The sequence below is a fragment of the Cimex lectularius genome, unplaced genomic scaffold, assembly GCF_000648675.2.
Source record: "Cimex lectularius strain Harlan isolate CLEC.00 unplaced genomic scaffold, Clec_2.1 scaffold163, whole genome shotgun sequence".
In the NCBI taxonomy this organism is placed as follows: domain Eukaryota; kingdom Metazoa; phylum Arthropoda; class Insecta; order Hemiptera; family Cimicidae; genus Cimex; species Cimex lectularius.
This window is the reverse complement of record NW_019392826.1, coordinates 1,048,324-1,073,761: the sequence shown is the minus strand read 5'-3', so window position 1 is coordinate 1,073,761 and position 25,438 is coordinate 1,048,324. Positions and strand designations below refer to the sequence as shown.

Here is a 25,438-nt window from a genome sequence, read left to right as displayed (position 1 = left end):
AAGTGAGGTTGGTCCCGTGGCGTCTTCTAAACTCCATATTTACCCGAATGTTCGCCGTTGTGGACGTAATTGTGAGACAACCTGTGCGTGTCCGTCACAGCGACTGTCGCTGCCATGACGCTAGCGGATGTGCCGGACTTGACCGTACCGCTGTACCGCGAAGTCGGCATCATGCTCTGTCTCACGTTCCTCTCTGGTCGAATTATTATTATATAAAGCTGGAAAAATGAAAAATAAGGGTAAGAGTTAGCCTTCAAAAGGGGCAAGGTTTCCCATTTTGCTTACTTTTGGTGAAAAAAGGCAACCGATGGTGACACTGGCCGATAAGCTGATTGCGACTGACATACTCGTGATTCTCAACGGCATATGGTTACCCGTAACGAAGTACAACGGTACAAAAGCTAACCATATAACACAAGTAGTGTACATTGTAAAACCTGAAAAAAACACAAAACCCATAAAATTACTGTCTCATACATTTGTATATAATATACTTCTATATTTATATAAAACAGTTCGTGACTAACTGACAACGCACTGATCAAACCGCTAGATCTAAAGGGCTGAAAATTGGACAATGCATTTCTAAAATGACAAGGATAGCCGCTGAGAAAGGATTTTTTGAAATTCCACCCCAAGGGACAATTTTGGACGATTTTTTTATCATGCATAGACAGAAGTGAACTGAAGAAGAGAAGAATTTGGGAAACGAGACATTATATTAGAAAGCCATACTGGCACTCTGCATCGCATTACGAAGGTACATTAAAACAGAGGGGCTTAACTTGTAACACCAATAAAAACAAGCTGCAAAGAACTCAAAATAAATTCCTAAGGCTATGCACTAACAGCCCATTAGCAACCAAGATAGATGAACTCCACACAAACTCCGGAGTGCAATATCTCCGCGAATTCATAGAAACCAATTGTTACAAATGTTTTGATAGATATTCCGGTAACGCCGTAAGATTAATTCAAGATATCGGACAAAAACGTAAACCCAGCGCCAAACACAAAACCCTATTGGATCTCAATGAGAGGCTTATATATATCAACGCCTAACTTCCATTATTCCATTAATTAATTAATTTATTTGTTTGTATATAACTTATTTATTTATTTATTTATTCATGTATTATGTACATATTTATTATTACCTATTTATTCTAAGTTTTGATATAAATATGTGTAGGTATGTGTGTATATGTGTACGTATATGAGTGTGTATTTATCCATATGTATTACGTACGTATTTATATTTATTTTATATGTACTTATTTATTATTTATTTAATTTATTAAATAAACTAGGGACTCATACTTAGACTATTATATTATGCATAGACTAGATTCGTATCACAATAAGGAATATTAGTCGTAGGGTGTTTTTTAAATTCCGGCGTGGTTGAAGTCGCGGGTAAAAGCTAGTCAAATTATGTAAAGTATGCAGTGTTAAGATGTTTCATTAAATAGCAATTTGCAATTCCAAAAAATACGCCCAATTCTAAAATAAATTTAGAAACACAGCTTGTCTCAATTTACATTATAACTTTATTTTTATTTATTTATTTATTTTTTTTTAACGTTTTGCTTTACCTGTTTCCAGATCGTTAGATTCCAAGCGTTATTTTCTAAAGAAATAGTAAATAAAAAATGTTCGTTGGTTGCTAAATGGATCACTTTGGCTAAACAGTTTAATTTAGATCTGGATCGATTAAGTGGAGCAAAATCAATATCATTCTCGATTATGTTAAGTTTGAAAGCGAGCAATTGGTAATGGCCAAGCAAGCAAAACATCATACCATATTTAAAGAAATAATTCTAAATATTTATTTATTCGTGACGAATACCGACGGATCTAATCACGAGGCCAGACATGATATTACACGTCATTAACAACGCCTTATTAACAAAACCAGATAATAAATTGTAAGTTAAATTTTAACTAATTTAACTATTTTTAACTATTTTAACTATTTAGGACTTATATTTGATAGAAGACTAACTTGCAATCCACACACATGATTAAAAAAACAGACACTGAACAAACGATTTAAAATTCTTTATTACCTACTCAACCGACAATCAAAATTACCATTAAAATCAAAACTTTCGACATACACATACCTACTCAAACCTATTTGGATGTACGGGTGCCAAGTATACGGATCGGCGAAGTACTCCAATATTCAAAGATTACAAAGTTTTCAATCCAAAATTTTAAGACTAATTGTTTCTGCCCCTTTTTATGTAAGCAATAATACGCTTCACAGAGATCTTCAAATCCCAACAGTTTTTTCATCCATCAAAACATATTACAGACGTTTTCATAGTAAATTGCAAAATCACACCATCACACAAATACGATTACTCCATTCCCCACAATTACCACGTAAACGTCTGAAAAGAATATGGATAAGAGACCTCTTAAATGATTAATATCATTTCATTAATCCAGAGCGGCTGCCAATGGGTAGCTTTCTCTATAACGCCCATAATGCCAAACACATAACCTGAAATCCAATCTGCTGGTTGTATATAATACATGTACAGTTGTAGATACAAATAAATGAAGTAAAAAAAAAAAACAATAATCTTTCACTAAATTATTTTCCGGTGTTTTGGGTGAATTTTCTTTCGAACTATCATAATTAAATAATTTTTATTCAAACTCGCGAATTTCTGATATCGTTTAATTTGTTTTATAATAAAATAAGTATGTTGTAACTAATATAACGATAAAAATACATATATTTGCTTTTCCGGAAATTAATGCAGGTTTTCATGTTTTCCTTCAATTAGGCTTCTACATAATAAACTGTTTTCGTTTGGTAGCATATCGTTACTTGGGAATAATTCAGTATTTACTAAGATGTCAACCCGTGATTTTTACGTAATTTCGTTTTACGAGTTTAAACTCGGACGTAACGATGCCCAAACAGCCTGAAACATTAACGAAATCTGGGGTGATGGCAGTGTGAGTGAAAGCACGGTTCAGAGATGATTCAAAAATTTTCTAGAGGGAGATTTTAGCTTGAAGACAAAGAAAACCATGGAAGAATTTCTTCTATAGATGATGATGCGAGCTTTGGACCAAAAACATCCCAGAACAACTGTTCAAGAACTTGCAGAGAATCTTTCAGTTAGCAAATTGTCATTGAACATCTTAAGGGAATTGGAAAGGTGAAAAAGCTCGAAAGTGCATTAAACGACCGCCAAAAACATTGTTATGAAGTCTATTAGGTTTCGTGGTTTGATTGACCAAATAAATTCTTTTCAATTAATTATTCTTTAATTTAGGTTTTGGTAAGATTGAAAAACGGTAAAAAGGAGGGAAAATTCAAAAGGTGGTGTTGAGATGGGAAGTTGGTTTCAGAGTGGATCCAAGTCACGATATTAAACGTGATAGAGCAGCGTCGAATTTAGTCTAAGGTCTTGGGTTCGAATCCTGCTCGTGACACTGACTTTTTTATCTCAACCAAAACCTTAATTAAAGATTAATTGTTATGAAGTTTGGGCAACACTTCTTTGCCAAAACAGAAACGAACCTTTTCTGAATAGAATTGTTATTTGTGATAAAAAATGGATCCTCTACGATAAGAGCAGACGTTTTGGACAGTGGCTCGACAAAGGAGAAGAACCACATTTTCCAAAGCCCCAAATCATCAAAAAAAGGTGATGGTGATTCTTTGGTGGGCTTCATTTGGGCTAATTCTTCTACACACAGCTTCTTCTACAACTTCTTGAATCCTGGCGAAACAATCAATGCCGAAATGTAATGCTCCTAAATTAAAGCAATGTACCAAAAATTGGTATTATTGAAGCCATCTTTGTCATTCGGTAAAGGCCGATTCTGTTACACGTCACGCTCAGCCCCATGTCTCATGATAACACGAAAGCTGTTGGATCTAAGTTACGAGGTTCCGCCTCACTATCCCTATTCTCCAGACTACCATTTTTTTAGACACCTGGACAACGTTTTACAACATAAATATTTATTTATCAAAAATCGTTAGAAAATGCGTTTACAGAATTTGTTAATCACATGGACTCAAAATTCTATTCAGAGGGTACAGAGAAGTTGCCATCATGTTCGGAGAAATATACTGAGAGTGATGGGGATTATTTTAATTAATAACAAATGTTTAAAATCATTTATTTAATTTTTTTAATTTTATAACCCATAAACCTGCATTATTTTTCGGACAACCCAAAGTGTAAATAAATAACAAAATACGAGTGTCCGGCAATTGTCTTTGAAATTTAAATTTAATATCCACCAGGTTAAAAAGAGTAAACGCAAATGTAATTATGTAAACATAATATTAAAGTATGTGTGCGGTTATTGGAATGTTATGAACACTGATCATCCGTGATGTACCGGTTCAGAAAGGGAATTGATCAGTCGTGCGTTATGCGAAAGGGAATGAATGACTTGCGAAGGTCGGCATCTTTGATATTAGCTGTCCCACGTTTCTTTATATATATAAAAAGAATATTTATTATTTACTTGTTTTAAAAAGAATCAAAATATACTACTGCAAAATATAATTTTTTCCAGTTTTAATCTGAGTATTAAAGGAATAGTTTAAATAAGAATATAGTATGCAATGGCAACAGTGGATAATAAATTTCCTTGGCATGCATAATACTACAATCTATCCTCCACTTAGGAATTCATTTAGGTGAGAAAAAAATAGTTTGTCATGTTTTTATCACTGTTACCAAACACGCTTGAGTACTTCAACAAAAATTAACACATTAATTGGAAAAAGATAACACTGAGTTATCACAAATGATATATCATTTCTTTATAGTTTAATGATAAAAGAAAATGTTGAGAAGTCGAGAATAAAGTATAGATGATAAGTCCAAATTAAATTGCATTAAAACAAATATATTGGGAGAAAGTTGAAGAACGTTATTACTTAATTTTGATCATCTATGGGCAGAATTGTTGTGCTGATGATTCATATCAAAGGGTAGGTTTATTTGATATTATGGGAAATTGGAAGGAGGGACAAATATTTAAAGAAAATTTTATTTTTATTATTTGTAAAGAAGAATGTTTCAAATTTACTATGAATTTTTAACATATGATTCAATGTGTTTTGGACTGAGAAAAGCCCAAAATAAATAAATAAAGTTCTCAAATGAAATTTATAAACACAAGCTTAATCGTAAAACAAAAATTTATAAGGCCGAGCTAAATAATTAAATATATTCTCTCAGTATTTCAAATTCATAGTATTTGTACAAGTCTTCATCCAATCAAAAGGCCAGTCGTAAGATGGAATACAAAAATGCGAGGATTTTAAAATTCGAAGCGAAATGAAAAATAAAGAAGAAAAAGATTGTTCTAAGGATTTGCATAAATGATTAAGGGCTGTATTTAATGGAACTCTCCAATAATAAATGAGTTAAAGCCAAAAACTGAGTTTATTTAAGCGAGCAACCTTCGTTTGATCAAAATTAAAAAGTTGGATTTTTGGGAAGAGTGTGACACTGTTTAGGAAGGATGCTTATGCACCTCTTAGCAACTTTAAATTCATCTGCAAGTTGCTTGGCGCTTGTTAGAGGATCAACAGAAGCTAATGAAAACACTCAGTTCCTTCGTCAAGCTTTCAAGGAATATATTCCCCATGCAACAGGACTTTGAAACTTGAGTAAATCGTTTACAAAGTTAGCAAATAAGAGCATCAATTTACGAGTTCAACTACAATGCAATTAAGAATACAATTTATAGGGAACGAGATCATCCAAGAGCGGTTTATTCTACAAAAATATGACCTCCATCTGTTTATCCTATACAGTGAAGCCAATACACCGACCCATTTAACTTAATTTATATGCCTATACATAGATAGATAGATAGATAGATAGATAGAGAGAGAGAGAGGGAAATAGATATAGATAGAGAGAGTTTTATATATNGAAAGAGTGAGATTTTATGGGAACGGGCTTCCTCAAAGCCTAGTAATTCTGATGAGTAGATTAAACCTGCACGACCGGCGAGTGCTGCGGAAGTGTTGTTTTTTGTATATATATTTTTTAAAACGAGGGTTCACAACAGCAGAGGTTATACCAACCTCGGGTTTTTGAAAAATTTATATCCATGTTGAGTAGGAATGCAGGGCCGCTGGATTCGAACCCGGGACGTTTACCTTACAGATAAGCGCCGTGTCAACGCCTAAATCGTTGCGGACTCAGACCCCCCACCTTTCCTAGAGGTTAAATGCCCACTTATACCCATGTTGAGTTGACGGAGAGAGAGAGAGAGAGAGAGAGAGAGAGAGAGAGAGAGAGAGAGAGAGACGAACTAAAGCCCTTGACTAAGTGACTATAGCTTGAGAATAGTAGAAAAGGTTAACATTTCACTGATTGACGTACCAATATGTTTCGACTCGTTAAAAGCCTCGGGGATGTTCCTGGTCAGGATGGCGTATATAGTGCATATTATGATTAGTATGATCGGGTAGCCGAAGGCGATCATGTATGAGGCGTCGACGTAGGAAGAACAGACGAGCAAGTTGTCCTCCCTTGTCGGGTAGTGATGGATGGCCTTCGGGGGCGAAAGGAGCCACCAGACGACGTTGATCAGCACCTGCAATCAGACGTGTGTCACCAGGGGAAAAATCCAACGCGGGAATCGGTTTTTGCAATACCTGAATAAAGACGAGGCCAAAGCAGATGAGTATCTGTGATTTTGGGTTTATGAAGCTCGGCCTCTTCGCGGTCCTCTTACCCGCGTTGAAGATCCTCGAGATACGGTTCGTTTTTGTGAGAAGTGCCGCGTAAACGACAGTGAAGCAGAACCCAGCACCAAACCTGTTTTCACAAAATTCTTTTAAAAGACTAATTTAAGATCACACACAGTACCCAATCACAGCACTATTTTACAGATAACGGTTCCAAAAGTTCAACTTTCTCTTCAATGTTGACATTGAACAAGTGAAATTTTTGTAATAATATTGTACATTTATAAAATTTATATTATAATATGTTTTTAAATTCTTAAATGAGAGAAAAATAATTTTATCTGTCTAAGAATTAACTACCAAAAAGTCCCATGTTATGTTTATTATATCTACGAACCACTGAAATAGGATGTCAATGAAATTAACATTTGTCTGTTATAACAGTGGGTTCTTCCCAAAAAAAGTTTTTCCTTTAAATTTAAATTCCCAAAAGCAAGGGTGAATAAATAAAATTTATTTGATTTATCCTGAATAAAAATCCTTTTGTGTTAGGATTGATTCTTTTATGTGTATACTTTTTGTATTTTGTATGTCCAAATATCAAAAATTGTTTACACATTTATTTATTATTTTTTATGGAAAAGTGTGGCTGACCTGAAAAATTAGTGTCACGAGCGGGACTCTACGGATTTCCGAGTGTCGTGGGTTCGAATCCGACTCGTGACACTAATTTTTTAACTGAGCCACACTTTGCATAAAAAAATAATAAATCAATTAAATAATTATTCCGGTTAATAGGGCAAACTAAAAACATATTAATCATTATTTTTAATTAAGAAATACAAAAGATTTCATCTTGATAGCTTTTAGCTTAGTCAGCAGTTGGTTTCTCGCTTAATAATTAATTTAAGAAATTTGGCATACAAATTTTTGTTTTCATGCTTATGACTCTTTATTTGCATTTTTTTCTTGTACAATTTTACTTACGTACGGATTAGGTAGCAGTTAGCAACTACACGAACTTGGCTAAGAAGTTTAGGGATTAATCTAAGTTCCAAATTTTCGGCAAATTCCAAACTTCTGCGATTCTGCGTTAGACGTTAGACATCCACTATTAACTACCAATTCTGGTCTATTTCTCACCAATGACGAATTGACAGCTAATCGAAATTACTAAACTCGACCTGACCACATTCACATGATGTAAACAATGTCATCATGTTGGGCGAGGAGGTATGATTTTTCCTTTGTTTAAATTAGAAGAGCAATTAATTTTTTATTTCACGAGAAGCTTTTTTTAGGTTTTAATAATTTAAACCGCCTAAGCTCCAGGGGTGGGTTACATCATCAGATTTCAGCGTTGGATTAATAGTGGGAAAATAATAAATTGGCATGATTCAGATGATTTACCGTTGAACAAAATAAAACTGATTTGTTAAAAGCTCATTTTGCTTACGATGAAAAGGAGATACAGTCTTAAAAAATATTAAAGATTTACATTACGTGTAAGTTTTAAATTACAACTGAATATACGACTATGAAGCTTTGCAGTGAAAAAATTTAAACTAATCAATAGTAAGAAACTGAAAAGTTAATATGCATTTTAAAGATAATATATTATTATTTGGAGATCGTGAGATGTGGTCTGGTGTGATGTAGGTTTAGAAAAAATATTTTCTTAAGCTCGCCAACGTTTCGATCTTTAGTGAGATCATCTTCATCAAACAAAAAACATACTATTATCATATTTGAATAATCAAACAATCGGTTGCCAGAATAATTAGTTTCAACCGAACCGCTAATTAGTATTTATTTCCAAACCGTCAAAATGGGTCTCAATTATCAGCCGTCGGTACTTACTGCTTTGTACCGACGCATAATTGTTTGCGACATGTTCCTCGCAATTCATCCTTTTCAAAATTGATCGATACATTTTTGATTCATGTTTCGATCGACAGGTTTGTTGAAACTTTTGTTTCAAACACAGTGAACATTGTAATCTGTTACGGCTCTCCCGAATCCTAATAACCGAATCAAACTAATTGTACGGCCGCGATTAGCAAGTTACAATTAAATCAGTAAATCACACTAATAGAATTCCTATTTTTTGCCCAAGGTCTCGGTAAATTATTTCAATAGAAAATCCATCCGGAAAAACATGCCGCATTTTTAATGATTGAGCAGTTTAAGACGTTCAAACATGTTACAAAGTTTTCATTGTTATTATATTACATTATTTTTATACATTTTTAGGTTTTTATAAATACGAAATTTGAAATAAAAAGTCAGTTCCACGGAGGGGATTCGAACCCTTTGGTCTTCGGAACAGTATATAACATATAATTTTTATCTTTTAACTTTCAATAAATCAAGGTTTTTAGTTGAGATAAAAAAGTCAGTGTCACAAGCGAGATTCGAACCCACGACCTTCTTATTTGCCATTTTTATCTAAACTAAAAACCTTAATTAATTGAAAAATATTAATTGGTCAAACGGACCACGAAAACTAGTGAATTTAATAAGTTAAAATGAAGTATATCTTCACTAAAGCTCTTCGTGACCATTTCATTTGTCGCCGAGCATCGAATAGATTACACGACATTTGAAAAATGGCAAAAAGGAGGGAAAATTCGAAAGGTGGGGTTGAGATGGGGAGTTGGTGTCCGAGTGGATCGAAGACGCGATAGCTCAAGTGATAGAGCAGCTGCGATATAGCCGAAGGTCATGGGTTCGAATCCCGCTCGTCACGTTGACTTGTTTATCTAAACTAAAAACCTTAATTAATTGGTCAAGCGGACCACGAAAACTAGTGAATTTATTTTTTAACTTGATCCACTCTAGGCCATAGTCGTATACAACCAAAAACACACTTTCATAAAAAGTAGTCTTTATTTTAAAAAAATCCGTCTTTAGCTGTTATGGCTTAAAATAGAAAAAAAATCAAATATTAAAAAACTACATGTTAACAATTAATAAAAGTAACTTATATGCCCAGTGAAAATGAAACACTGAAGGTTACAGTTTATTACAAAAAAAACAAATGATGTTACTTTTTTACAAAAATGATTGCATTAATAAAATGGAAGATGTTACAAGATAAAAAATACACATAAAAAACTAAAAAAAGAAAAACATATACAAACATGGAACAATGCAGCTGTCCAAAATTATATAAATTCAAAATTATTAATTATGGGGAAAAATGTAAATTTACTTCGTATATATATTATAAATTTGTACACACTATATATATGAAAAATAAAAATAAACATAAAAATTCAGTATTAAAAAATTAATTATAAAATAAATGAAAAATTAGATACATATGTACATATTTAAAATGTATTATAAACCTGTAAATAAATAAATGATTAAAAATGTACATAATGTATTAGTTATTATGATTATTTATTTAGAGATCGTGACATGCGGTTTCGTGTGATGTGTCTATATTGCATTTCATCTTTGTATAAATTTATAGCCATGTATTTATTTGTATAATTTAAACAATGTTTATGAATCCCAGGCCCTGAAGATGATCTCAGTAAAGATCGAAACGTTGCCATGATAAAATGTTTTTCTAAAACCTCATCTCTAAATAATCATTACGCAACGGTCACTAAATATTCCACATAATGTGCTAGTTAGTTATAGTACTTGTTGACGACGCATAACGACATAAGAAAGAATTTGAAATGTCAAGTCTATTGTGTAAATGGTAACCTTCAATGTTTCATTTCATTTTCACTGGGATGTAAGTTAATTTTATTAATTGTTAACATGTTGTTTTTTAATATTTGATGGGTTTTTTGTTAAGTCAAAACAGCTGAAGAGGTGAAGCGAACAGCATTCCGAAATCAATAGTAGTTTAAAAAAATAAAGACTACTTTTTATGAAAGTGTGTTTTTGGTGGTCTTCGTATATGGAATAGAGTGGATCAAGATAGAAAATGAAACTGGATATATAATTAGGTTATTTTGGGATAAAAAAAGTCAACAATTGAAAATAGTAAAAAGATAAAAGCCCTTTGTCTTACTTTGTGAAGTCAAACTTTCTGATAAAATATAAACAATGGGTATATTTTTTTAATAAATAAAGGGTAGAAAATGAAATTCAGACATTACCTTTGAACGCCGCAGACGAAGTTGGTCGGCCTGATAACGAGGGCAAACGTTATGAGGTAACAAAGAAGAATCCCCATCAGAAGGACGTAACTGAGCTCCCTCCCGGCTGCTTTTACTACTGGGGTTTCGTTATGGCGGATGAAGACTCCGATAACGAAAAGCGTGGCCAGAATGCCTGGAAAACATGATAAATATTCTTGGTTAATAAACAATTCAGATGTTACGACGGCCACAGCCGGGGTTTTTATCTATTCGGTGTTTTTTTATTGAGTTATATGGGTGGAATTGCATGAACAATGAATGCAAGATTGCAAATTATATAACACTACAGCTGCAACAAGAGCCGTTGGGTTTATGGGCAACTGCCCGAGTTATTTTGTAGCGGGCTTAAACTAGTGGAAAAGGGGCTTTGCGCTTCTGTCGCCCTCGCATTCCAGAGCATACTACTTCCAATAATGTACAACTGATCTGCTATGATCAAACTATAGCCACCTGCCCGATTAAAAGCTTGATTTAATAACAAGTAAATTTTTCCTTCCTCCGTGCCTATTTATTTTCATTTTATCCTTAATAATTTTACTTTCTTTTACCTGATCTTCGAACAAAGTGGACAAAAAAATTTTAATTAAACCTTTTTCTCTTTCTTTTGAATATCTTTTTACTCAGCATACATTTTACAAATATACAACCTTACTACTCAATCTCATTTTAGGTAAAAACTCTAATAGATTGAAAAGTAAGGTAATGTTTTGTTACCTCGACATTTCCACAGGCTTCAGTTTTTCAACATTTCGTACCATGACAACTATTGTATTCTTGTAAATTGCCCGTCGATAGAAAAAAAGGTCCGAAGGTAAAATACAATATACAAACCGAGTGAAGAAATTGCCATGGCGCTTATCGCCCACGCACTTTCCACCCTCAAAAAGGCTTCGGGGATGTCCAAACAGATGTTTTTGCCTCTGTCGGGGATGGTTCCCAAAGGGCACATCACGCACTGGGTCTCGTCCTCCGGATTGCGAATCTGAAAATAATACGTTACGCATAAAGTGGGGATAAAGATTGACGGAGATTACATGAAACGATATAAAGTCATAACAACATTTCCTATATTGGGTCTGTTTCCGTTTTTATGGATACTTCGATTATAAGAAATAGTTAGTAACTTTTGTTTAAAACTTCTGAACTTTACAAGGACAAAATAATTAAACAAAAATTCATTGTTAAACTGATGGGTAACTTCATTGTTTCGCTCTCTGATTTAAACCCTCCCAAGAACGGGTTAAGAAATGGTGTTATTATCGTATACATTAAATTTATACTAAGTTCAAAGAGCAAGACTGCCATAATAGACAAAAATTATACTTTTTATTATTCATTTTTCCTCATCATCTTTTAAAAAATATAGTGTTATTCGAAAAGAAAACTATAAAGTACATTGCCCGGCTTTATTAACATTCTAACTCTAATTTGCATTCTTTTCACTATTTTGGTACGCTGCTCTACTACTTGAGCTATCGTGACCTCGATAGAGCAGCGGCGTATCAAGCCGAAGATCGTGGGTTCGAATCCCGCTCGTGCCATTGACTTTTTTTATCTCAACTAAAAACCTTAATTAATTGTAATATATTAATTGGTCAAGCGGACCACGAAATTAGTGAATTTAATGATTAAAAATTAAGTANAGCTCAAGTGGTAGAGCAGCGGCGTATCAAGCCGAAGATCGTGGGTTCGAATCCCGCTCGTGCCATTGACTTTTTTATCTCAACTAAAAACCGTAATTAATTGTAATATATTTTAAGTTTAAACTTTGTACAGGCCAAGAAAGCTTAATCAATCCAACACAATTTGAAATACAATTTGTTCATTTGTGTATGTTCATGGTTTTTAACAAATCGTGCTCAAAAAAATGTTCTTGTTGCTTGTGTTGATCTGTTACTTCTCGTAACATTGACCTTTGGAAGCGTAGACAATTTTCATACAGCATGAAGTATATCGAATTTTATAATCGATACTATTTCGGCTTTTTGAATTGTTAATCGTCGTTTCAAAAGTTATTTCTTAGCCAATACTTCATGGTTTATACCAACCATGTTTTTTTACATTTTTTCTAATTCTCCGTCTACTGGCTGGTAATCTAGCTAGATTATCTTGACATATCGTATAAAAAAATGTAGTAGAACAAGAAACGTTAAAATTACATGTTTTTCAACTTGGAAGTAATTGATAATTTATTTTGAAATTACGACGTAACATTGTGTCAATATTAAAAACAGTATTTAGTCGAGAATAATAAGAAAATTAGCTGACAAATGCAATTTTGAGTAAAAATGGTATTTAAAGAAATAAAAAACAAATATGGGGCAGGAAGAAAGGAATTGATAGTCGAGAGAAACAAAAGCTCCAAAACTGAAAATGAGAATCTAAGTACATAAGATTTTACACAACTTTACATAAATAAATAAATTATAAGAAATTAATAAATTTTAAGAAGTTTCAGAAGTTATGCGATTTAATTATGTGGATGAATGTGTTAATGTAATTTATTAGCGTGAATAGAGGGACTTATCCCCAATTACCCCGAGGAATATCGAGTACTGTGGGTAATGTGAACGAAGTATCGTGTGCTAATGTAATTTATTAGCGGGAATGGTGACGTATATCGCTAATTAGTCCGAGGAATATTGAATACTCCTAGGTACTGTGAATGCTATCCAGACTATTATGTTTTTACTTGTTTCTGTGCATCTGAGTATTTGTGCGAATATTATCCACAATTGACGAAGCCCTGAGGTAGAGAGAGGATAAAGAGAATAAAGTAGGATAGGATAAAGAAAAGAGAAAATTGTTTACTATTATATCATAAAAACATAACTGGGCTGGAGAAACAGGAAAAGTGGCTTAAAACGCGAGAAAGAAAAGAAAAGGGAAGAAAGAGAGGGATGGCGATTGCCAATGTCGCAGGCCCTAAAAGCTACCACAAAAACCTTATTACTGACTTCTTAATATATAATATTTTAATATTCAAGACTAATATTAATTATATTAGTGATACAAACATAACGGTGAGGGATGGCAATGTATAAATGTACTGGCCGTTAATATTCATTCACCACATAAATCTGAAATTATTTTTATTATCGACCCAATTTAGATGTGTACTTCTCAGTAAAAGCAAAAGACCGTGAATAATGTCGCTATTGTTAATTGTATAAGTGAAATTTTAAAGTTTTAGTCTGACAATTGAGCGGAAATAATGGAGTTTTAACGCTTTGTTCTAAATGTAATTTAATATTTTCCATTTCAGCCCCCCCCCCCCCCCCGGTCAGAGGAGAAATGGGAAATTAACGGAAAGACCGATTGTCCAACTTTGCAATTTCTAATTTCCGAATCTTTTGATGTGTCAATCCCTGATTCATTTGCCGTTTTGACAGGATGTTCCAGTCCTGGTAAAAAAACGATAAGACCGGTGAAAATATTTTTCATTTCAACCGAATATATCTCAAATATACATGAAACATTAAAAAAGCGAAGAGAAATATTTTCCTAAATAACAAGCGAATGAAAAATTAATATACAACTAAATATATGTCTAAGATAAAAATAAAATGTTTATAAAATATTTATTGAAATGTTACAATGTTAATTTGTTTCCAGTTAAATTTTATAAAATCATATATTTGCAAAAAAATGTCTAACCTTCTGGTTACAGAATATTTATTAGGAGTGTCCGATTAGCTAAGTTAGTTAAGTACTCTTTGTCAGGTTTAGGTGCCACGTAAGCTTAACATGAAATATTGTGCAAATTTTTACCATTATTTTAAATGTGTAGTGATTAGTGACCGTTAATCGATAATTATTCAGAAATCGTGAGATGCGGTCTGGTGTGATGTAGGTTTCAGAAAAACATTTTCTTTATCGTGTGTATTAATGGCACAATTACACAGAAGACAAACACTTTGAGCCCTGAAGATGATTCGAAACGTTGGCACGATAAAGAAAATGTTTTTCTGAAACCTACATTACACCAGACCGCATCTCACGTTTTCTGAATAATTATTTTAAATTACTAATTTACCATGAAATAGAAGAGAAATTTTCTCGCACTTTGATTTAAACTAACTTCGTTTTGACAAATTAAACGAACTCTTTATTGTGCCATTTTCAAGTTTATTTCTCATAAAAAAAAACCCTTCCAATATGCATCTGATTTTTAAAAATACACTGAGAGGTTAATATGAAAAGAAAAGTATCTTCTATATACTAGCAAATAATACAACATAGTGCCACATAGCTGCATAGTGATTCAATACAAAAACAAGCATATTTGAGCATAAATATCTAGCTATTCATTTTACCTTTCATTTTCCGTTTCAGATGAAACTAGAATTTATTTAGCAAAGTAAGACTAATATTAATTATTATATTAATTTATGTGGCCATGTTAATTCAAGCGTGTTGCAAACGGCGTCAGAACGCGTTCGACCGCAACGACCTCACATCATGCATGCGCTTTGAACTGCGATATTTGTTTTTGTTTTTAATCTATTGACTTACATGAATTAACCTAGTAAATGGATTTGACATATATTAACAAAAAATCAATTTTTTTAGATTTCTCCTTGTGACCAATGCTCGATGTTATGGCATTGTCGACTATAAGGCACGCCATCTTCAGAAGTGAATTTGTATTATTGTTCTTTTATAATGGGTATAATTTGCTAACGTTAAAAGACAAAGAAACTGATAACTATTCTATGGTAAATTAAAGTCGTCGAAAGAATTAGGACAACATGCGCATCCCATTAACCCTTCAAATTCGATTAACAAATTAAACAGAAGTAGGTGATTTTTAGTTGGTGATAAGTCTTATGCTCGATCGTGTATGTGTATGTACGCTCTATGTGTTAAAAAGCAATAAATCTTTTTTTCAGTTTTTCGTTTATAAGAGAGACACTGGGATTAAACAGGTTTTTACGTAATATTAGGTTTTCTACGCAGGATGCAACTCGATTCACTGAAATGTTTATCAAATAATATGAATGCTAAGCCTTTCCGGCCGGCTGAAAAATATTTACCTAATTTACCTGCCTTTCGCAACTGATTTATGTTGTGAATTATGGAATAGGATTAGTGAACAATGGAAGTCAATACAAACAGTTTAATGTGAATATCTAGTGAAAAAGCTAAAAGTGTTTTAAAAGCTGAGGGGCTATGTATGGGCAAACCATTAATTTAATTTAATTTTAATTTTTTTATCATTCTTTATGTTTCATATGATTGACAATTGTTTGAAGGAATGAAATATACTAGGTTTTAATTCCAATATACTCAAATATTAAAAAAGAAATTATAATAGTCTGCCTCTAAAAAATATTGGTTTTCTGTATCGTCTGTATCTTCTTATAAGGCTCTTCCATTTCAATGAAAAAAAGTTTTAACGATCATAGAAATTTTAATTAATTCTGTTTTAACGTTGAGGGTAAATCAACGTTGCTCGGTTCTATAGCTCAAATGAGGTGAAGGCAGATTTAATGAGCAATTTTTAACATCTGACCGAGTTTAATAATTAAAAAAAAAAGAATGTGGCAACTTTTATATTTAGTAATTTAACAAAATATATTTTTATCTAAGTTCCAGGACTTTTTGAAATTAAAATTGACCGTTTAAATTTAGCGCTATATTGAAGGATATGAAACCGATTGCAGTATTACAAAAGCATAAAACAAGTCTGAATTTGTTATTGCTGTTTGAATTGTCGTTTAAAAAAATTTATTGATGTTCTGAATATATTAAATTTTTGTGACTAAAATTCACCAAAATATTTACTAAGAAATAACGACATTAATTAACTGTCCGTAATTCTAAAAAATAACTGTTTTTTTTTTACAAGGGTTCGAAACAGCAGAGGTCATAAAAACCCTCAGGGTGCCGGTGTTTTTGAGAAAAAAGCTCATTTGAAAGTATGTTGAAGTGCAAGGACGCTGGATTCGAACCCGGGACCTTTACCTTACAGCGATGAGCGCCGTGTCAACGCCATTATACCATTCTTTAACTTTATCAATACGAATTATTATTTTGCCACTTTTTAAAAAAAGTGATATCGTGGGACTTATGTAAGAAAAGAACTCTGTTCATAGCTATATCCAAATAACAGCACAAGAGGTTATAATTAAAAGTATTTTTTGGTATGAACAGTGGAGCCATGCCATTGAAATACTACTCTCTCTTCGGGTCTCATTAGAAAATTTCGAATTCCGGAATATCCTTTCTATCATAAAGATCAGCAGTAGAGAGGTTCATGTGCTGAGAACGCGGGCAACTGGGAGGTTTATGTTTATCAAAAGGCTAGAATGAAGCCTCAGTGTATCGAGTTTTGAGGGTGAGAAACTGGGGTGTAGAATTGAAATTAAGACATCTCTGCCTTTTCAAACTTCCTGGAGAACTTTTATCGTACCACCATCTTGACTAGGCCGCCCATCAGGTCCTCTGACGCTAAACGAGTCAAGAGCACGACTTGCATATGGGGAACCTGAGCCGGTCGAGCAGTATCGTCTTCACGCGACTAAAAATAGATCATACGCGGTTGACACACGGACACCTGCAAAAGCCCGCGCAGATGCCCTTTAAGAAGAGAAAGGTTTCTCGATGTGTCCCACTTAATAGAAGCTTGTCGTGACTTGGCTTCATATGGAGAGCTTGTTTCTCGAGCATAGTAGTGGGTTTGTAGGTCTGCTGTTCCGGTTTTTAGAGGAAGTGATTTTTTATTGTATATAGTTTGTTTTTGTTTTATGCGTTCTGTGGTTCTGTGTATTGTTTGAGAGCGCATATTTATTGGTTTTGATGATGAGGGCCTGATGGTGAAATATTGAGTCAACATCGTCCCTTCAGTGGTGTGTGTGTGTGTGTGTGTGTGTGTGCTTAAGGTGGATGGAGGAATATTTATGAAAGAACTCCATTGACCCTAATTTAGGTTAGCTTATTACTATTGTGTGCAGGTTGATACTGGAATATCGAGTACTCCACCGATAAACAGAATGCTTGACATTTACACAGGTGTGAATATATTTATTTGTGCGATTGTATTCTGTGTGTTAGTTTAGGTTAGATTATATTTGCCATTCATTCGCGGCTGAAATACCAAGCTGCGGAATGTCCTTGAGACCTAACTCCGTTGGGCGGGTAGTGAAGAGGATTTTGCTCAAGGTCAGTCTTAGTGGCCCAGTCGGAGTGACCCTGTAGGTGAACTCCCGTAAGGATAGACCCCAGGATCAGCAACTCAGGGAATGTTTAAAAAAACATGAAATAATAATTTTATTTTTCGATATTGTTTTTTAATTGCAGTGTATTGTAAAATAGTACGGTGTACACGCTACTCTTCTAGAAAAGAGCTATCCTTTTAATATATCGTTGATCGGCTTTTGGTAATATTTAACCTTAGATAAATCTAAAAATACTTTATAATTAAAAAAAAATACATTTCCCATCAAGTTCAATTGTCACTTTTAACAGGCGTAATGATCAATATTCTTTTACAATTACTTCTACTACATTACTTCTATATTTACTTCTACTTTACTTCTATAATTACTTCTACAATTACTTCTATTACAATCTATCCTTTCTTACGTCTGCTCTCAATAATTACTTAAAAAATATACATGACGATAAAGTAGTAATTCATTTCTTGTATTTGCATTTTTTCATTTATGGTTATGTAGGTATGGAGAAAAAAAGAATACGAATTTTAGGATGGCGCAACAGTTAGGCGTTGACACGGCACAAATCACCTGCATTCGAACCCGACATCCTTACAAATGGTTTTTTTAAAAACCAAGGCACCCCGAGGATTGATATGACCTCTGGTTAAAAAAAGTTACGTTTTACCTTGTTCGGGCTTGCACGTTTTTAATTATAGAGATTATTATTTTATCTAGCTGGACACTCATGGCATCAGTTGAATTGAGGTTGTGTCCAATGTTGCAGATACCACGGTAATAAATGGACGACACTTCCGACACTCTTCTCTTCCGTTTCTGTTCTTGACTCTCTCTCAAACTTTTGCGATATTGCGACACAATCATTTTTCTGGAAAACCATTCGGTCACAATATCTTCGTCTCATTGGGAAAGTTCACTTCTTCTACCTTTCGCCCCTGCCCTTCCAAACCCCCTACCCTATTGTCTTTCTGATTTTTCACCTCTCGGCCAAGTGCCCTCAGTTTTAGTTTCACATCGATTACGTTCACAGGAATTTTCTGAATATATTTTTTTGCCCCTATTTATGTATATTATATATTTTTTTCAACAATGCGGATGTGTACAGAATTGAGCTAAATAAATTAGCATTCAGTATTTATTTTAATATTTGGTTATTATGTTTTAACATACTTAATGAACACTTTTTGTGAAAAATCAATTTTAAATTAAATGCAACTTTGTTTTTCTCCTTCCATTTGCTTATTTCTGCTGAAAATTATTTCTTAAGAATGTACTGTCACATTTTGAACGGAATTAGAGCAGCTTAAATGGAGCAAGAGCGATTAAAAACGTTCGATGTACGATGCAAAATAAATCAGGCTGAGAGGAGGTCATGTGGCAGCCGAGAATGTAAGCAGGGAAACTCGTTTTACTATCCTAAAATCAGTCCTAAAAGATTGTATCATAACATTTTTCAAACATTTACAATCAGCATTTTAAATTCTGATACTTTTTGAATTTTTAAAACTAACGATAAGATTGGAAAATGGGATAAAGCATATATAAATATTTATGCAAATGTCACGGACCAGGGAGGCCCTCGACAGAAGTAGACCCCGTAAACACAGGGAGTAGGAACTCCCTTTCAACCGGAAGGGCCTCTGGAGGATTGAGTAAACCGAGGACGCAGGTCCATAATAATGTATACGGATATTTCGAGAAAGGGAGTCAGGCTAGGAATAATTTTCATATAACATTCATTGGTCTGTGAATTCGGGTGCAGTAGTAATTCGGGTTTTATTTGTTATGTTCAAAGGAATATATTTTGTTTTTTAATTTTTAGTTGGTGTCTAACTAACTGTAAAAATAAACACTATGTTGGAGCGTTTACAAACAGAGCTGAAACCTTTTTTTTGACAAATATATAGAACTGCGTGTTTTAGAATAATTTAAAAATTTCAATCATATTCTTTTTATGACAGAATAAAGTTATAAAATGGCAAGAATAATGTTTTAACATTAATAATATAAAATTAAATACGTTTTTAATGAACAAACTTGTGCTTTTTTAGAATATCCTTTCTGCCAATTCGTCTGCTTTAATAAATTCAATGAATTATTGAAAACAGTACTTAAAAGGAAGCTTCTTAAGTATAAAATATTGTTGAAAACGATCTGAAAAGCATTAAACACGCTTAACAATAATGATTTTCGGGAACCATTAGATAGAATGGTACTTGAATTGCTCTTCAAATAATGATTACAGAACATTCTTGTTTCAATTAATTTATTTTAACAAATATACCAGCTATGTTTTCATTGCTGAACATTTTATTATGAGACTTTTGGATCACAAGCAACCATTTTATTCATAAATGACCAAACAGCTTTTAGTCAGTCTTTAACATTTAAAAACTAATTAGTCGATCTTTACTTCAATTCTATTACTTTATACGTACAGTTAAAATTGCAAAATAAGCTATCTGAAGCAGATATTTTTAGATTTTATTATTTTCCGATGTAAAATTTATATATATATATATATATATATATAAGGAGAGATAGATAGATAGATAGAGATAGATAGATAGAGAGAGATAGATAGATAGATAGATAGATAGATAGATAGATAGATAGATAGATAGAGAGAGAGAGAGAGAGAGAGAGAAAGAGAGAGATTGGGAGAGTGAGAGAGAGACATAGAGAGAGAAATTCCCGGTAATTAAAAATTATCATTTTAAATTTTTAAATTTAACCTTGTAAATTAACAATGGTAGTTACAAAGTCCTGATGAAATAGATATATTCCTTGAAATCTCGACTTGAATTGATGACTTAAACCCATTAAGTAACCCAATCCCACCGGTCCTACATGAAAAAATATAATATTGAAGTTTGAGCTTGATACGATTTTTTTCTGAACATAGTCAATGCAAAGAGAGGTGATATTAGATAAACGTTTGATTTTTTATTAAAAATCGTCGACCCACACTTCTGATTAGTACAGTAGAGTAGTAAAGTAATGTTTTCACATATTGGGTATATTTTAATATGTGAGACTTTAGTAATGCTGTGAATAAAGAATAAAGGATAATCAGCAATGTTGACAAACACAGCCAAAACTCTAGTTACGACCCAGACAGCACTTCATTCCACAGCTATAGTTATTGAGAGTAAGGGCGAGGGATGAAAGAGAGAGGAGAAAAGAAAAGAGAGAGAGAGAGAGAGAGAAAGAGAGAGAGAGCGAGAGGGGAAAAGGGAGAGATTCAGACAGTCAGACAGATAGATAAAAAGACATATATGCAATAATAATAATAAATCAAATCCAAATGTTGTAATTTTGGGACTTCTGGCATTCAAATTAACCATTGTAACAATAAATTTTTTTAAAAGTTTTTTGCCAGTCTATTGTTTTTTACAAGTCATTTAGTTTTTAATTTATTATATTGAATTATATTTCATTCTGTGGAATAACCTCTAGAAACGTTGGGGGGATCTGTGGCTGCAACGATTTAGGCGTTGAAACGGCGCTTATCTGTAAGGTAAACGTCCCGGGTTCAAATCCAACGGCCCTGCATTCCAACTCAACATAGGTATAAATGGGCATTTTTCCAAAACCCGAAATTGATATAACCTCTGCTGTTGCGAACCCTCGTTTTAAGAAATATATATCAAAACCAACACTTCCGCAGCACTCGCAGGTCGTCCAGGTTTAATCTACTCAACAAAATTATTAGGCTTAGAGGAAACGCCTTCCCATAAAAAGTCTCTCTCTCTCTCTCTCTCTCTCTCTATATATATATATATATATATATATATATATATATATATATACATCCGCATCGAAATCTTGTACTTTTCGGAACGATCCGACCGTTTTTTTGCAAGTCTATTATTTTGTACAAGTCATTTATTTATTATATTGGATTATGTAAGTATTGTACATATTATGTAAGATTGTAATTTATTTTGCAAAATACACATTTCACATTCAATTTTAAACATTCTTTGACCTTAGGAATAGTAAAGGTTTTCATTGTTTATTGAGTGAGGTATGTAAGGTTAAATTTATATTTTATGATAATGTTTAAAATATTGTAAGTGCATTAATGAACCTATGAGCCTAAGAAACAAGTTGTCGAAAAGTTCCACCACACTGAATGCAGATATATAGTAAATATAGTATTGAGCTCTGTTTTAAATTATTACATTGAGATGCTGTTCTGTTGTTGGGTTTAGTAAAATAGGATCACATACTCTATCAAAAGTTTTAAAAAAATTGTGAATTTACCTGGTATTGTGTGCAGTTGAAGCAGTGCCAGCAGCAGCTCTCCCCTTCAACGTATTTTTTAGCTTGGCCCACTTCGCAGGGGAGAGAACAGACGGACTCAGGTGGACGTGTGTGGAGCAATTTAAACTGTATCTCTGAAACCAAACGGGCGCAATGAGATTACATTCTGAAAATATGGTGAGTTTAATCCCATTTTTCTTCCGGACATACCAAAAAAACCCCAAATTAAGTTGTAAAAAACGTTTCACCCCTTACCACCAGGCAACATTTAAAACTTCCGTCAGCCGTTTCAGGCACGTATTTCTTAGGAAACGTTTTTTTTGTAATCGAATCACAGCAATTGTGGGGGTTGGGAGCAACAGGCAATTGGGGGTTGGCCCATCGGGATTATCGACCATTCCGCTCCTCTTCACTAATCAAACAGCATCTAAGTTTGGCCAAGTTTCAGTGTCTTTCCGATGAAAATTATATGTATCATTGATATTAAATTTATGTTGTTTTATTGAAAAGTGATAAATTTAACCTTGGGTCATTAAAAAAATCTATACACCTTATACTTAATACTTTTATTTTTCAATGAACTGTAAACACTTTTACGCGTAGTATTTGTCCCTTTTGCTTTTAAAAATTTGCAAATGCAAAGTGACAGTAGAACCAAATCTTTTGTTCTCGAAGAAAAAAAATCGTATTCCACTTTGTTCTTTTAACTCGTCCCATTTTTGGCAAAAAATTCCTGAAGGAAGTAGTCTGATTGTTCTGGACATTAATATTCGAGAGAGGAACAATTTTAATTTTCTCCGTTTCTAAAAGGTTTTGTAAATCGGGAAGCGTGGGACGTTGAATCAAAGGGCACATTCATTCGGGCTACTACCGGGCGGTGTTTAGAGAAAACAATAAAATACGTAAATCATTTTCCTAATGATCTTGAAAAATTGTCAAAAACTGAGGTGGTGAATTTTTATTCTGCCTTAAATTATTTCGCATCAGGCAAAAGGCAAAATCTAGTTCTGGATAACCGAGAATGACGAAAAAAATATTGTCTATTAGTTAATCATAAACCCAGCATTTTACATAAACTGTATGTTAATGTCTTGAATATTAAAACAATATCACTAAAATATCGACAGCAATGAATAAATCTATTTCTATTATTGTTTAGAGGAAAAAATATTATACACATCACGCCAAATCCCCCCAAACAAGTTTTACAAAATATCAGTACAATTAAGTTATATTTAATCGGTTTTCACTTCTTTTTTAGATTTTTTAAAGAATCCTTAAATGAAATGAACAAAATTTAAACTGTTCTAAATACTGTTTTAATTTTGCAAATATAATAGCGGATAATAATCGGATAAAAACATAGAATTCAACTTCAGTTAGAAACGTAGAACATTGCACCAGACTACTCTCAAATTAATTCAATATTTTTCAAACATCTACCATGTAAAGTTTAAAAAACAGATAAAATAACGCTTACATCTGTGAAATAGGGGGTTCTTAATGTATAGCGAGATGAACAAACACCTCCTCCATAAAAATTAACTGTTTTGGCGTTTGCTTGGAAAGAATTTAAAGATATTTTGTGTTTATAATCTCGTACCCAGCCCCCTGTAAATCCAAATTTAGGGGGTAAAAGTATAGTGGAAAGCCCAACGGAATAATTATCTTTTCGCCATTAACATTCCTGCTCCCTCTTTTAATTAAATAAGAAACGTTTTGCCTTAAAGTTCATTCGTTATGTAAAAAAAAAAAATTGAAGAAAAAACTAAGAACAAACAAAGAGTATAGAATATTCTGAATAAATTAATTGTAGAAACTATGAAATTGCTTTAATCAGTGAAACACTTTAGAACATTTACAAAATATCAAACGTGGACTGGCAAATTGATTATGATTTCTATTAACAACTGCCCGATGAAATCGATAGGATTAATTTTATATAAGCAGCGCCAACAAAAATTAAAACAGAAGAATAAGTTTAGATTAACCTTAAAATGTGGGATCTGTTAACGACTATTCAGATATATACGAAACAAATCTCACATGAAAGAAAATAAGATACATTTAGATACATAAGATCGAGATATAATAATAATAAACAGCAATAATGAACTAAAGAAAAAAATCATAAAACTCTTAAATATACATCCAAAGGCAAAAACCGGATGATTGTATTTATTTGTTGGTTTAAAACAATTTATAACATTTATAACTTGAACATAATTAACTTGTTTTTTAACTACATACAGTTTAACTAACCCTTTTACATTCTATAGATTAAAAATAAATAAAATCAGTTCAATTGCATCTTGTCCAGAGCCAACTTGGCGATTGAGTTAATTAGTTTTTTAAATTGTTTTGTTTAGAAATGTGTGGTGATTAGTGATCGTTAGTCGATGATTATTCAGAAATCGTGAGATGCGGTCTGGTGTGATGTAGGTTTCAGAAAAAACATGTTCTTTATCGTGCCAACGTTTCGATCTTTATTGAGATCATCTTCAGGGCTCAATAAAGATCGAAACGTTGGCAAGATAAAGAAAATGTTTTCCTGAAACCTACATCACACCAGACCGCATTTCACGATTTCTGAATAATCATTGTTTTGTTTTATGAAACAAATTTGAGTAAAAATTAATGATTATTTTTTCCTTAAACCATGACTTTTAGTCGAGATATGGCCTGGCCAGATGCTTTGGCCAACGATGGACGTTTGGATGCTGTTACGTAGCCCAAGTCCGGGTGTGCCGCGCTTTACCATCCACTCTGGTCTACAACGGTCTAGGGACAACGGAAGTCTCGATCGAAGAGAAGGTAGTGGTCAACCGGCGATGTACGCTAGAGGTGATCGTTTTATTGCCCTTACCACATTACAGAACCGTCATCAACGACATCCTTAGAGCCTTGAGAAATGTTATCATTGTAGGATAACAAATAAATTATCAGGTTTTTGTTTCATTATATCGAATTCTTAACCGCTTGATGAATTTAATAAGCTGATTACAGATGTTAAAATAAAATTGGAAAATCTAACGGGGGGTAAATGACCACTGCCACCCTTGGGAATTCCTAGGCCAAAGAAGTTTTCTTTTATAATTGCGATACAATTGTGCGGTTTTATTGTAGTT

At 33.1% G+C, this 25,438-nt stretch overlaps 1 protein-coding gene across 1 annotated transcript in view; it reads right to left on the bottom strand.

The window, feature by feature from the left end:
• LOC106669560 (metabotropic glutamate receptor 2-like) overlaps nt 1-25,438 on the bottom strand; it is a 383,790-nt gene that overhangs the window by 1,212 nt on the left and 357,140 nt on the right. The window contains exons 9-15 of the mRNA XM_014399104.2: nt 22,311-22,444; nt 11,695-11,845; nt 10,822-10,996; nt 6,665-6,827; nt 6,390-6,603; nt 286-437; nt 44-218 (exon numbers count right to left, since the gene is read on the bottom strand). Of these exons, the coding sequence (XP_014254590.2) occupies nt 44-218; nt 286-437; nt 6,390-6,603; nt 6,665-6,827; nt 10,822-10,996; nt 11,695-11,845; nt 22,311-22,444 (1,164 nt within the window). The remainder of the gene's footprint in view (nt 1-43; nt 219-285; nt 438-6,389; nt 6,604-6,664; nt 6,828-10,821; nt 10,997-11,694; nt 11,846-22,310; nt 22,445-25,438) is intronic.